Source organism: Colobus angolensis, unplaced genomic scaffold (genome assembly GCF_000951035.1).
Source record: "Colobus angolensis palliatus isolate OR3802 unplaced genomic scaffold, Cang.pa_1.0 Scaffold279, whole genome shotgun sequence".
Taxonomy (NCBI): Eukaryota; Metazoa; Chordata; class Mammalia; order Primates; family Cercopithecidae; genus Colobus; species Colobus angolensis.
In genome coordinates, this window is record NW_012116032.1 from 1,779,164 (window position 1) to 1,793,905 (window position 14,742).

Genomic DNA, 14,742 nt, shown 5'->3' on the forward strand with positions numbered 1-14,742 from the left:
GAGTAAGGAAAGGATCCAGTTTCAGCTTTCTACTTATGGCTAGCCAATTTTCCCAGCACCATTTATTAAATAGGGAATCCTTTCCCCATTTCTTGTATAAGTTAGTTGTACTTTTCTGATATGCAAAAGACTTAGACTGTGAAACTCTTAATTCAACATGTAACATATGCAAAGCAGGGCAGCCAGAGATCTGAAAATTAAATCATTGACAATATATGCTACTGTGTAGTTGATTTTCAGTTGTTTAATAATAAGTATTTGGGGGCCAAATATTTATGGGGACAAAAATTACATAATGTGTCCTTTACTTCTCGCTTGGAACCCAGCACTGAGAGCTGAGCACTTAGTGGGCACCTAGCGAATGCTTATGGATTTACAAATAAGTTTGTATTAATTATGAATTTATAATAAGGTGAAAAACAGTTTGATGGATGATGATGCAAACATTTAACCTTCATGTAGGTTTAGCTGTATCTTCTTGAATCTGTTCCTTAACTTCTCCAAATGGACTCCTCTGTGGTTTTTCTGTATATATCAGAAACACTCAAATGGTTCCATGAAAATTTTTATTGGCTATCTGTTCTACCTGGGGTCATCCACTAGCTTTATATGATCATAGAAAGGCAGTCAATGGAGAAAATATTTCATAAAATCAACAAGAGAAATAGTGAATAGAGTTTATTATAAATCTGATTATGAACAAAATGTTAAAATACTGCTTTATAAAATTTGATAGAATTGCTAAACAAAAAAGATAACTTTGTTCTTTAGGATTAATGTGCACATAGTTGTTTCAATGTAGCATTGTCATCTTTTTAAAAAATCTACCTGGTATTTTTAGCCATTTTAATGGTATTATATAGAAATAGCATTATTCTGAAGTTGTGGTATCAAAGATGATATCATGCCTGGAACTCACAGATCTGCAAAGCCCAATATGAAGCTCACAATAAGAGCTCAATAAATATTTGCTGATTGTGTCAAAAGACTAAGTTCATATTATTTTATCAACATTAACTTACATAAAGTCAATATCAATGACTTATCAACAGTAGCCTGCTTTGTTGTTTCCCATTTGGTATGCAGTACATATAAAATTGAGAGTACTTACACCATTGCTAGAAATGAGTCTATAACCTGACATAGTGAAACTGATAGATATGTAGAACATCGCTGGAAGTGAATCTATACCGTGGTGCAGCTTCCCCAAATTACAATGTTAAAATTATTCCCTCATAAATTTACATTTCAATAGAAGACTGTTAGATAGCACATCTCTGAACTATAAATCTGATCATATTATATACCATTATCATGTCTTTTATCTCTAAATTTGGAGGCCCTATCAAGAATAGCAAGACTGTCTTGGTTCTCTGACTCTAGCATCATAATAAGATCATTTTGTTGACTGACTTCAACTCAGTAGTCAGGAATTAAAAATGAAATATTATTATTATTACTATTAAATGTTACAATGTAAGAAGAAGGACAGTATCTATAACCTTCATATTTAGTACAACTTTTTCTTTTTTACATTCCAAGTATGGCTCACAGTCATTCTTAGATAAGTACTCTTCTATAACAATCTACATAATGTAAATAATTTCTATATTCCATTTCAACATCCAAAAACATTTATGATTAGCTTCTGAGATTATTATGAAATAACATTTTGTAGCATTACTTGAGTCTATATGATATGTGTAAAACAGTGTATTTCAATTTGCATGGGAAAAATGTTAATTTATTCAGTATCAATATTAGAATACCATCTGTATAAGACAAGTGGGCTATGGAAGCTAATAATTGGCACCATGTACCAGCTGCTAAATTGTCACTTTATTTCTATTGCTCTGTTTAAGCTTTACTACTGTGTCAGTTGAAGACTTTAATCCTTGTTTTGAAGATGAAGAAACTAACATTTATTCTGGTTTTCAGGTTGAATTAACTTAATACTTTCCTCTTAAAAATTTGTTCTTGATTTTTAAAATCATATTAATTTTCTTCTAAGTTTCTTCCAAATTGTTGGTCAGTATTTTGAGTCACTGAGTAGCTAGTTAGAGTGAGTTAGTTATGATATTAATCAAGGTATAACTGTTGTCTATAAATCCTAGGAGGTGTGGAGTACATCTTCGTAAGTGTGAATAGCACTTAGCAGAGTGCTGCTTTGAGATGCAAAAGGACTGAAAAAATCTAAAGCTGTACATGTTCCAGAAACTGGGCAGAATTTAATTTTGCACCAATACAATAAATGATATAAAATTGTTCTCTTTAAATCATTTAAAAAATTTAGAGATTTCTTAGTTTAAAAAAAATTTGTTGAAATGAAGTTGCCAAAATTCATGTTTCTAATGAATACTTACCTTATTGCCTCTCTGAATCAAAAACACTGAAATTAGTCTCTGCTAAATTAATAGATTCAAGATTCTAATGCAAAAAGGGAACAAAAAAAGAGAGATCAGAGTCTGTCTGTTCTCTGGGTTATATGCTTGGCAGGACGCTGTTTGCCTCATTACTTCACTTCTTAAAACCTTGTTTGTTTCTTCTCTCAGAATGGACTCAACGCTCTCCATCTGGCTGCCAAGGAAGGCCACGTGGGGCTGGTGCAGGAGCTGCTGGGAAGAGGATCCTCTGTGGATTCTGCCACTAAGGTAATATTCATGCTGGTAGAATATGTTTTCCTTACAAAAGCGAGAGTTATTTAAAGCTTTTCATTTTCATGTACTTTTTTAGACAAGGTCTCTTTCTGTTGCCCAGGCAGTAGTGCAGTGGTACAATCATGGTTCGCTGCAACCTCCACCTCCTGGGCTCAAGTTACCCTCCCACCTCAGCTGCCTAAAGTAGCTGAGACTACAGGCGTGCACCACCATGCCCAGTTTATTTAAAAATATTTTTTTAGTATAGGTGAGGTCTTGCTATGTTGCCTTCCTGGGCTCTAGTGATCCTCCTGCCTCAGCCTCCTAAAGTGCTGGGATTATAGGTGTGAACCACCACACCTCACCCACTTAAAGCTTCTTTTCCCTCTTGTACATTTCAGAGGTTGGCTAGAATACCAAGATTCTCAACCTGCAGAATTAAAATTAAAACCCTCTCCATTAAACTCTGCAGAGTGAATTGTTTCATTTAAAGACTTATGGGACATGAGTCTGAAAAATCTGTAAACCTGGTTTTTAAAATTTCATCTTTCCCCCTTTGATTTACAAAGAGAACGAGATTCACATAATCCTTTGTAGACAGTAGCACCTGTTTTCCTATGGTTAATTCATTTTTTAAAAATAAACTGATGTGGGAAATTTCTCTATGGAAATTGAACAAGTAATTTTAAATGTATACATTCAGTTTGGTATGAGACTATGCGGAATCCTTTATACTCTAATAAGAAAACAGATTTTGGGTCATGAATTGAATTATCAGGGTAATATTAGATTTTATCATCATAATGTATTTGGTAAGGAAATTGGACTCATTTTTAAAGAAATGCACGGAACGCTTGGTAAACCAGAAACTGTTCCTTGATGCTGCTTTTGCTAAAACGTATTTGAACTTGTTGACGATTCATTTCATAAACAACATACATTTAAAAAACTATCATCAATGGCAACAATCTTTATCTCTTGAAGGTAAAATTTTATTTGGAAAAATACAGTGTTAATCAGAGCCAAGCCTGCTGACCAAGCCTTGAGCGTGATAATATGGCTGTGGAAGATGCAGAGAGAGAAGTCAGACACTCTGGTCTCTAGATGGGACACTAGTCTTATCTGGAGTAATCAAATAAAAAAAAAGTACAAGAATAAATTTGAAACGTGGCCAGTTAACCTGGAATTCCAATGCCTCATACATAATTGCCAAAATGTGCATTGGTTCTGCTTGCAGTATACTAAACAGCAATTCTAGCAGAAATTAAAAAACAAAAACAAACTAACAATTTTTGGCAATTCCACAGAAGTAAACATGGGAATTCACTATATGCAATACATTTCTTATTTTGAACATAAAGAGAGAGTAAACATTTTTATTAACATTTCTCTCTAGCACATCAAATACATTTTAAACAAATATTTAAAGAATATCTATTTGAAGCCCAGTTCACTGGCTCACATCTGTAATCCCAGCTACATTGGAGGCTGTAGCGTGAGGAGCACTCACATGAGCCTAGGAGTTTGAGGCTGCCACTGTACAACCCCACCAACATCTATTATTTTTTGTCTTTTTAGTAATAGCCATTCTGACTGGTATGAGATGGTGTGTAGTTGCCCACGTTAATATAGTGTATTCATTAAGCCAATTATTTTTGCTTGCTTAAGTGTTTATTACTATTTTTGTTTTTCCTTTCTTCTAAACTCTATTGATATTTTAAAAATTAGGCTTACTTTTAATCATAGATTTGAATTGTAGAAGTTCCCAGAAAAGAATCTCATGTTTTTAAACAGAAAAAATCTGAGGCCCCCAAAAATTAAGTGAGTGCCTAATGCTCCCCCAGTGAGCTGGAGACAGAAAGAGAACTAGAGTCCAAACTTTATGGCCTGGAATATACTGGTTTCTTTTTCTTTTTTTCTTTTTGTTATTTATTTTAATCACATCACAGGTATTTTTAATCTCTTGACCTTTATTTTATTTTCACAAAAGTTTTAAATTGTTTTTCATTGGTGTTGGTGTTGTGGCTGGTAAATTTCGATGTAGCAAATGGTAGAAAATCATTGGTACTGTTATGATTTATGTAAAATTTATTTTTCTTATTCCCAACATATTCCCAAGTGCCCTAGTAGCTGCAAACACAACTATAAGCCATCCGTTTCTCTACCACTAAAAATTCCTAGGTTTCTTTGCAAGGTGAAAGGAACTCAATGTTTCAGCAAACTTTCTTTTTAGTCAATATTTCTTTGCAGTAGGATTCTTTAGTTGTTGATTAAATTGCATGAATCTCATGAGATACTGACACATATACACACACCCCCTGCAAATTTTTGATTCATTGAAAACACAGTCATTCCGTGTTAACACTAACCAATATTGTGAAAATAGAAAAGGAAGACACTATATGAGGTGGCCAAAAATTTTTTTTTGATGGTAAAAAATAATCTCTTTGTAAGTGGCCTACTATCTTGATAAAATAACAAATTTTAATTGGTTAAAGTGATTAGCGAAGTTGAAAATGCCTGCACATTTTGATTTCTACAAAATTCAGAAACCTTGAACATTTTCTATTTTGTTTCTCCAAAACAGAAGGGAAATACCGCTCTTCACATTGCATCTTTGGCTGGACAAGCAGAAGTTGTCAAAGTTCTTGTTAAGGAAGGAGCCAATATTAATGCACAGTCTCAGGTATTCCATTCAGATTTTCTCTGATGTGCATACATTTAAATTAGAACAGTTCTGTGAAATTGATTTAATGGGTTTAACTAGCTGTTTTGCTGATAAATTTATTGTAAGTGAATTGTTATTTATTTTAGCCAAATTATTTTATTAACTTTTATGATGAAGTTTATTTTTTCAACATATGATCTCCCTTTTATTGTAACTTAGCACTTGACAAATGTAAATCTATCATTGTCTCTAAGTATTTTTCAAAAGAATATAAAGTGCTTTTTTTCAGAATGACAGTGACATCTGAGAAATATGAATTATTCATGCAAGTTTCGTGTTACTTTATAAAAGTATTCTCTTTCTGTAAATTGAAAATATTCTTGAAAGGTTTACATTCCAGTGGAAAATCTGCTATAAGGTGGGAATAACACTACTTTGGTCACTTTACACCCTCAATGTGAGCTTTACTACTAATAAAGAGGAAATGTATGGTTTTAAAATGAAATTAAGAAAAAAATTACACAATAATTACTTAATCAAAATTATACTATAAGCTTGATCCTCCCCCCCTTTTTTTTTTCTGGTGGAAAAGGGGAGAAAACATTGTTTTGCCCAAAGCTTTACTGTTGATATCTATTATACCATGTATGCATGTGGGGATTGAGAAATATATCTTTATGATAAAATGCATTCTCTCTATTTTTAGGGTTTTCTCTTTTGCTTTTCTGATAACACAGACTATATCATGGAGGATATTAGCAAAATGCGCCAGCTCTGTTCCATCTGTTCTTTGGGATAACCTCACCAGCTTGCCTTTGAAGGCCATTGTGTAGGAATATGTATTAACTATATAGTTCATTCATTCATTACCTAGGCATGGCTGTAGTTCTATAGATGGCACAAGTTCTGGACCTAGAAAATACAAAAGGCAAAGGTTAAATCAGCCCTATTTTCTTTGATTTTAATTTTGCGGAAAATCTGTTGAAATTATGATAGATAAGACATTATTTTTATCTTTGTAATATCATGCTATTTTAATTAGCCACATTTTTTTCCTTACAACTCAAACATTCAGTTGGATGCACATCCATGTTTTAACATGTATTGAGAATATGCCTTAGTCTAAAACCCTTACTAGATGAAATTTTTATAATTTGGTACCTTCTGTAAAGAACATCTGTATTTTTATAAAGTATAATGGCATTTTAGGCTTGGAGAGAAAGGTCCCTGCAGAAGCTACTGCTCCACCATAAGTGATTCAAAACTTTTCTTTTTTAAACTTTATTTTGTTTAGATTCAAGGGGTACATGTGCACGTTTATTACATGGATATATTATGTAATCAAATAGTGAACATTGTACCCAATAGGTAATTTTTCAACCTCAGTCCCCTATCCCCCTCCCCACTTTTAGAGTCCCTAGTGTCTATTATTTCCATCTTTATGTCCATGTGAACTCATTGTTTAGCTCTCATTTCTAAATGAGAACATGCTCTATTTGACTTTCTGTTTCTGAGTTATTTCATGTAGGATAATGGCCCCCAGCTCCATCCATGTTGCTGTAAAGGATGTAATTTCATTCTCTTTTATAGCTGCCTAGTATTCTATGGTGTATATGTATCACATTTTCTTTATCCAGTCAACCATTGATGAATGCTTAGGTTGATTGCACGACTTTGCTACTGTGAATAATGCTGCAGTAAACATAAGAGTGCAGGTGTCGCATGTTCTCACTCATAGGTGGGAGTTGAACAATGAGAACACATGGGCACAAGGCGGGGAACTTCACATGCCAGGACCTGTCGGAGGGTGGGGGCTGGGGGAGAGATAACATTAGGAGAAATACCTAATGTAGATGACAGGTTGATGGGTGCAGCAAACCACCATGGCACATGTATACCTATGTAACGAACCTGCACGTTGTGTACATGCACCCTAGAACTTAAGGTATAATAATAATAATAATAAAAGAGTGAAGGTGGTGTCTTTTTGATGTAACGATTTCTTTTCCTTTGGGTAAATACCAAAAGTGGTATTGCTTTAGGTAGTTACCCAAAGCAGTAGTGAGATTGCTGGGTCTAATGGTAGTTCTGTTTTTAGTTTTTTGAGCTATCCCAATGCTGGCAAACCTTTCTTTATATCAAGAGAACATCTTTTTGCTTTAGACAGAGGTTCTCAAACTTCAGTCTGCATGATAACCACCTACATAGTGTGTTGAAACTCATGTTTCTAGGTTCCTCCCTAGAGTTTCTGATTCGGTTCTGGAGTGGAACCTGATAATTTTCAAGTTTTACAAGTTCTCAGATGATTCTAATGTTACTAGTCCAGGGACCACATTTGTGAACTACTGCTTTAGCAAACATGAGGGAAAACTGGGTGTAAGATATTGCAGTAAGATTCACAAGGTATAGATTCAACTACATGACTGAATCAATAATGTACTCATAAAGCATGAAAATGAAGGCCTGGTTAAATTCAGTTGTTCATTGGAGGTTCTCCTAACTTTGACAGGAAATTCACCTACACATCGGTGCTGTTAAAATCTGTGAAAAGAGCATATTTTACTTTTCTCAAAGTGACGAACATAGTGTTGTTATAAAAGTTGACTAGTAGCAAATGCTGCAAGGTAAATGCTGGTTAAAGCTATGATACCAGTTATTGCACAGTAGCTATTGGAAATGTATATGCTTTGGAGGCTTTTCAAGGAGAACCAGCTAAAACCATTTAATCATAACTTGCTTTCAGAGTCATTGAGGCTTTTCTTTATAAAACGTAAACGTGCCATATTACAACAGATCTTAAAATAAGGGTGGTATCATTATTAAGATGTTAAAATAATCCCATTTGTTATTTATACTATTAGGTCAATTTAAAATTTATATTGCAGGAGATTCTGACAAATAGCTTCAAACTAATGTTCATATTGTGTGAAAGTTTTAAAGTAAGAAAAATTAACAATTAAAATTTAGAATATTTTTCTAATTGTTTTTCTAAGTCTTTTGATATGGCCTATGACATTATTTCCTGTATTGAATTTATGTACCCATCATTAATAGTTGAAAAAAATTATTATTACTTAGAATATTTTATAATATAATGATTAAAATTAAAATACATGAATTTATATAAGAGGGTTGATTATTTTGCCCCTGTGTGTGAGTCAGTCCCAAAACTGATGGTTTCAGGGCCATTGAGGGCTGATTTGAGTTCCTCCACAGATATTATTTCTCTCAGTACTGTCTTATGTAAGATACAGGATTCTTTATAAGACAATATCGGGTGTCAAGTGGATGGATGGGAGACATGCTCATGGCAGTTAAACAGTCTTTTCCTTTTAAACACCAGAAAAAGGACGTAGGGATCCTGAATGTACAGCATAATGTCTGAATTTTGTATTCAAGTGATACCTTCTTCCACATCTTTCTAAGAACATAATTTAAACCATTGAAATGCGGAATAGTCTGAAATTATAGGAACATTGGCAGCTGCATAGTACTATGCCTTTGGCAAACTTCCGAGTTATTTGGAAACAGACTGCTAAAGTTATTTTTGAATTTGGAAGATAACAAATTTTCTGAAAAAACCTTCAAGGAATATATTCAGTAAAATTTTTCGAATTATAGGTTATGGGGAAATACACACTTAGGGATTTTTCTGCATTTTGCATATAAACTATGAGATTCATATGAGGCTTACCTCCACATGACACGGTGCCAATTTTGGTAGAGGGTGTCCTTAGTTCATTAAGAGTTCCAGAACACCAGCTGGATCAACTTCAGTACTTTAAATGGTATCGTGTAATTGATTTAGTAACAATGAACATTTTTCTAAATGTTTTTCTAAGCCTTTGATAAGGCCTATGACATTATTTCCTGTATTGAATTTATGTGCCCATCATTAATAGTTGAAAAAATTATTAGTTGAAGTAATTAGTTGAAATAGTTGAAAAAATTATTTTGGTTTCTTTGTTCAGCAGTGGTATCAGTGTGGTGCCTGCTGAGCCAGTTCTTGGTGTGATTTTAAGTATTGCCCCTGACCATGTAGCTCTCTGGCTTGGTTCTGTGGTATCCTGGATTCAGTGACATGGAGGTCTCATTCACAGTGCTGGAATTATGGAGTTAGAAGTCAGATTATAGAGTTGAGGAATGTTATTTGCTTTGAAGATGATTGTTTGCTTTCTGAAAACACAGTCACTTGCAGAAAATCTTTAGTGGGCATCATCCTCTAAATAATCCTACATAAGTGATGTTGGGGTGATTTCCATCTAAGCTGTATGGGACATTTATTTGGTCACTTTCATAACCTGTAAGTCTGTTGGACTCAGAGACATGACTTTAAAAAAATTGTTCAAATTCTATATTGTTATCAAAGAAACTCTACTTAGAAAATTAAAAAAAAATTCTTAGAATCATGAGTTTCTTTAAATACTTGTAGCACTCTTTGTTGACATTTTGCCTATTGATATTTGCCTATCTCTGTTTGCAAAAAAAAAAAAAAAAAAAAATACATCTATAATTTCTCCAAGGCGGTAAACTTCTTGGGAGCAGATAATTTTTTCTCACACTTCTTTATAGTTTCAGGATTTTGCATAATACCTTGCACATATATGATTGGAGGATGAAAATATGCATGTATACTCTTTATGTGTAAGTCTTGGTTTTGTTGTATATTCCAATCACTCCTAACAGTAGACAATAATATTAATAATAATACAGGTAATAACATTGACTGCCAGGCATTGTCTCTAGTGTGTTGTGTACATTATCTCTTTTGATCTTCCTTTACTTTATCATTATTGATGACAAATTGAGACTCAGGTGGCTCATTTACTTGCCCATAATCTTCATCCCCAGGCAACACTGGTTCTCATAGTTCCCATAACAGTTCTGCCTTCTCTACGGATCTCAAAGAATAATTTTTAAAATTCATTTTTCTTCTAGCCCAAAGCCTATTCAGGTCCAAATAAGCTGATTTTCTTAAAGTAGAATCTATGTAAAAGGTTTAAGATGGAATTTCTCACTTAATATTTTTTATGAACTATAAATGCCCTGCAAAATGTTCAAAAAATGAAAAATATTCTGCTGTTACCACCAAGGAAATCTGCCTTTAGGATTTCTCCATTATTATTTTCTCTACAAAAAAATATAATTTTTAGTTCTCATGTAAGAGAATTTTTTTCTTTAGTTACTAATTATGAATATATTCTCTGAATGTAAAATCATTAATCATAAGGAGCACGCTATTAAAGCAAAATTGTCGTAAAATATCTGTTTTTTATTATTACAAAGGAAATTGGTTTATATAATGTGTATTGTTACATGATAAAAAGAAGAAAAGGCAAACTGGATCCTGGACTAGACACCATCATCAAACATGAGAAGCTAAGCAAAATTTTGGAGAATGGGTATGGTAAATTTCTCTTTCGTTTAGGAAAATGTGGCTTTTTTTTTAGAAGAAGGGAATGACTAGAAGTTCTCATGAGGCTCCTCAAGAAATTTGTATCTGGGGCAGTCAGTCTGCACTGGAGAAATTTCATTGTCACCAAACTACAGCCCGGTAATAATATCTTGCATTCAGACCCTTAATGTTAAATTGTATTTTTATTTATTTAATCTCATTTATAATTATGTGAATCAGCAATGAATAGTCTCATTTTGGACATAGAAAAATGTGAGGCCCAGGTAGGAAAAGCAAGGTCTCATAACAGTGATGGAGCCACAAACCTATGGTCATTGGTACGGACACTTTCCTTCAAATAATCCTAGGTATACCTCAGTCTTTCCACTAAACTACTTTAACTAGGGAAGTCCAAAACCCTGCTTCTCTAGGCACTTAGATGCTGTTATAACTAAGAGCCTTCTGCAAAGCTAGGCAACTAGTGAGTAAAGAGATTCAGGTGTACTGGGAGGGTGTATCCATAATCTGGGGTTCATTCAACCATCCACCTCTTAGACTGTTCTTCAATCAAACAAAATTTTTAACATGTGTAAGACTTAAATATAATTTCTGAAACTGTTTGGTGATTTCCTTTTCAATTCATTTTTCTTATCTGTCTCTACATTCTTCTACTTGTTCTTGGAATTTCTTGTTTCTGTCTTCTCATAAGGACTCTAGAAACAGATTTTTTTCCTTTTCATCTTATTTTAACATCAAGTGAGTTCAAATAAGATGTTCTCACTTGACATTTTTGATACCATATTTCACGAAAATTTATTTCTATTTTTATTGGTTATTTTTGCCTGTTTTGTGATTAATACTCTTTGTTCTTTCAATCCTGAAAATATTGTTTCAAAAGAAGGCTTTCCTATTTATAACTCAAGCAAGATTATGTGATTATTTTATTAGCTTTTGTATTTCTACAGACCACAACTATTAATGCCAGTTGTAAGATTATATCACCATTGGTTATACCCCCAGATTTATGGAGGTGCATACACCCACTATATACAATGATAAATGTCTTTTCAGGTGTGGCTACCAAGAGTTTTTTCTTCATTGGCCCTAACCCATTGTCACAGATAATGGAATTGAACTGTAAAGAGGAAGGAAACCCACATAGTTGGCCAGCATGCCCATTACCTTGAATTGCTTCCATATGGTTGTAGAGCCATCCTTGGCTCTGAAAGCAAAAGCTCGTAATGGAACATTCTGTTCTGTGACATATGCACAGAGACACACACATACACAGATGCACACATATGCACACACACATACACACACAGTGTATAAAATGGGATCCATAGTCACAGATATTTTTTAAACAGGTTTTATTTTCAGGGTTTTTCTCCCCCAAAATATATGCATATGGTTCTTTCTTTCTCTTTTTTAAAAATTTAATTTTATTTAATTTTAAGTTCCAGCATACATGTGGCAGAACATGCAGGTTTGTTACATAGGTAAACGTGTGCCATGGTAGTTTGCTGCACCTATTAACCCATCACCTAGGTACTAAGCCCAAAATGCATTAGCTGGTTTTCCTGATGCTCTCTCTCCCCCTGCTCCCTGACAGGCCCCAGTGTGTGTTGTTCCCCTCCCTGTGTCCATGCGTTCTCATTGTTCAGCTCTCACTTATAAGTGGGAATATGTGGTGTTTAGTTTTCTATTCATGTGTTAGTTTGCTGAGGATAATAGCTTCCAGCTCCGTCCATGTTCCTGCAAAGGACATGATCTTATTCCTTTTTATGGCTGCATAGTATTCCATAGTGTATCTTTCTTAATAAGGGTCTTGTCTTTTTTCATTGGGAGTATTACTATCTGTAATACAAATCCTTTGAAGTTCAGATGAAAGCAGGTACTTGCATTTGACAAGGGATAAAAAAGAAGTTAGGACACTTGTGTTTTTGACTCTGAAGATCAGGCCACTGGGTAATTACAAATTTGCAGAGGCATCTGTGCTCCTCAGCACTCCAAGTTAAAGAAAATATGCTTTTTTCAGTTCTCTATTTCTCAATATGCTTGAGAAAAAGATGAGAATTGATGTCTTTAAAATTTTGCCCAGGCTGGGTGCGGTGGCTCATGCCTGTAATCCCAGCACTTTGGGAGATCGAGGTGGGCGGATCACTTGAGGTCGGGAGTTCAAGACCAGTCTGACCAACATGGTAAAACGGAATCTCTACTAAAAATACAAAAATTAGCTGAGCTTGGTGGTGGGTGCCTGTAACCCCAGTTACTCAGGAGGCTGAGGCAGGAGAATCACTTGAAGCTGGGAGGCGGAGGTTGCAATGAGCCGAGATCACTCCACTGCACCCCAGCCTGGGATACAGAATGAGACTCCATCTCAAAAAAAAAAAAAAAATTGCCAAGAAAGACATTACTATTCCCTATTCCAGTAGAACTCCAACATTAAAATTACTACTCTACAAAGCGCATGCACACACACACACACACACATTCTCACGCATCCTAAAAGACAGTATTTTTATTTATAATAAAGTAATTGTTTAACTTTTGAAATAAAATTAATACAATTATATTTTGCCTTCATGCTCATTTTCTTGGGTCAGATTGTATGGAAAGGCTGAATCCTGATTGTCATTTTGTTCTGAAATGTGAATGAATAATAGAAGACATCATCACATCTAAAATCTTTGGTAGATGTTTCATTTATTTATCACTACACAGGCCTATCTAAGTCCAATGTTACTGCATTTTAAAGGAACTAAATTTGTAGTCAGTTAAGATTTGTAGGGAGAAAAGTAAATAGTCTCCAAGTTCTGTTAATAGAAATGGACTTCAAATTTTAGATAAGAGTTACTTCTTTTTCTCCCCTTCTGAGTTAAAATGAAGGATAAGCTACTCTGGTAGTAAATGGTTAAAATAGTACTGTAGCATTCTGCCTGTTACCTCGAATCTTACAGCATTAATGTGTATGTTCCACAACAACTAAGATGCTAGGTGAAACCATCAGGAACCAAAATGATAATCCTTTGAGGCAAGGATTACAAAGCCAAAAAAAAAAAAAGTAAAAACTTGACACTAATTAAAACTTTCCAATAGAAACTGAGTGGAAGTAATAATTCACACATTCACTCACTCAGCAGGTATTTGAGCATCCAGTGTGTGCCCTCGAACATTTGCTAAGCCTGCAATGATGAGGTGGGCAGGGGGCATGGGGAAGAAGACCTAGGAAGTGGTAACTGAACTACTTTTACAAAAGAAAGTGTTAATGCACACATCAGGGGTCAGGGGATGAAATGTGCTATGGTGAAATGCAATCATACGTGCAAGAACCTAAAAGAAATGAGCTGTCTGGAAGCTGAAACATCCAGGGGAAATGCAGTGTATGAAATGAAGCCTGAGGAAGAAAGTCAGATCCTGCAAGACTTTATGAGCTATATTAAGGTTTTCCTTCTAAGACGTGTATCCTAAGCCCAATATGAGGCTGGCTTGGGGGTGGAACAAGCTCAGGATTCTGTTTTGGATTCTGAAAACATCACCCTGGTGCAACTTGAAGAACAAATTGAAGGGAGTCAGGGGCAATGCAAAGCAAATCATTTGGAGACCGTTGTCATGATCTACTGCATATAAGAGGCGATGTTAGCTTGGAATGGAGTAGTGGTGGTCTGGATGATGGAGAAAAGGGAACTATTGCAAGACTGATTAAGGACCGGTTTCAGAGCACTTGATGATGATGGCCTTTGGAGGTAAGGAAGAGGATAGTGTCAAGTCTCCCTTGCCTAACAGTATAGATGGTAATGCAACACTATAATATAAAACAGTGGATAAAGACAAAGATTTCTCTGTTTATTTTATTTTTTTGAGATGGAATCTCACTCTGTCACCCAGTTGGAGTGCAGTGGCACGATAATAGCTCATGGTAGCTTCAAACTCCTAGCCCTCCCACCTCAGCTTTCTGAGTAGCTGGGACTGCAAACATGCGCCAACATGCTGAACTAATTTTTAAATGTTTTATGGAGACAGAGTCTTGCTATCTTGCCCAG

The 14,742-nt window shown here is 34.8% G+C and overlaps 1 protein-coding gene across 3 annotated transcripts in view; it reads left to right on the forward strand.

Annotated features, from left to right (window-relative positions):
- ANK2 (ankyrin 2, neuronal) overlaps window positions 1–14,742 on the forward strand; it is a 583,270-nt gene that overhangs the window by 390,843 nt on the left and 177,685 nt on the right. For all 3 annotated transcript variants that reach the window (XM_011948367.1, XM_011948368.1, XM_011948366.1), the window contains 2 exons: window positions 2,553–2,651; window positions 5,224–5,322. In XM_011948367.1, coding sequence (XP_011803757.1) covers window positions 2,553–2,651; window positions 5,224–5,322 — 198 coding nt within the window. The remainder of the gene's footprint in view (window positions 1–2,552; window positions 2,652–5,223; window positions 5,323–14,742) is intronic.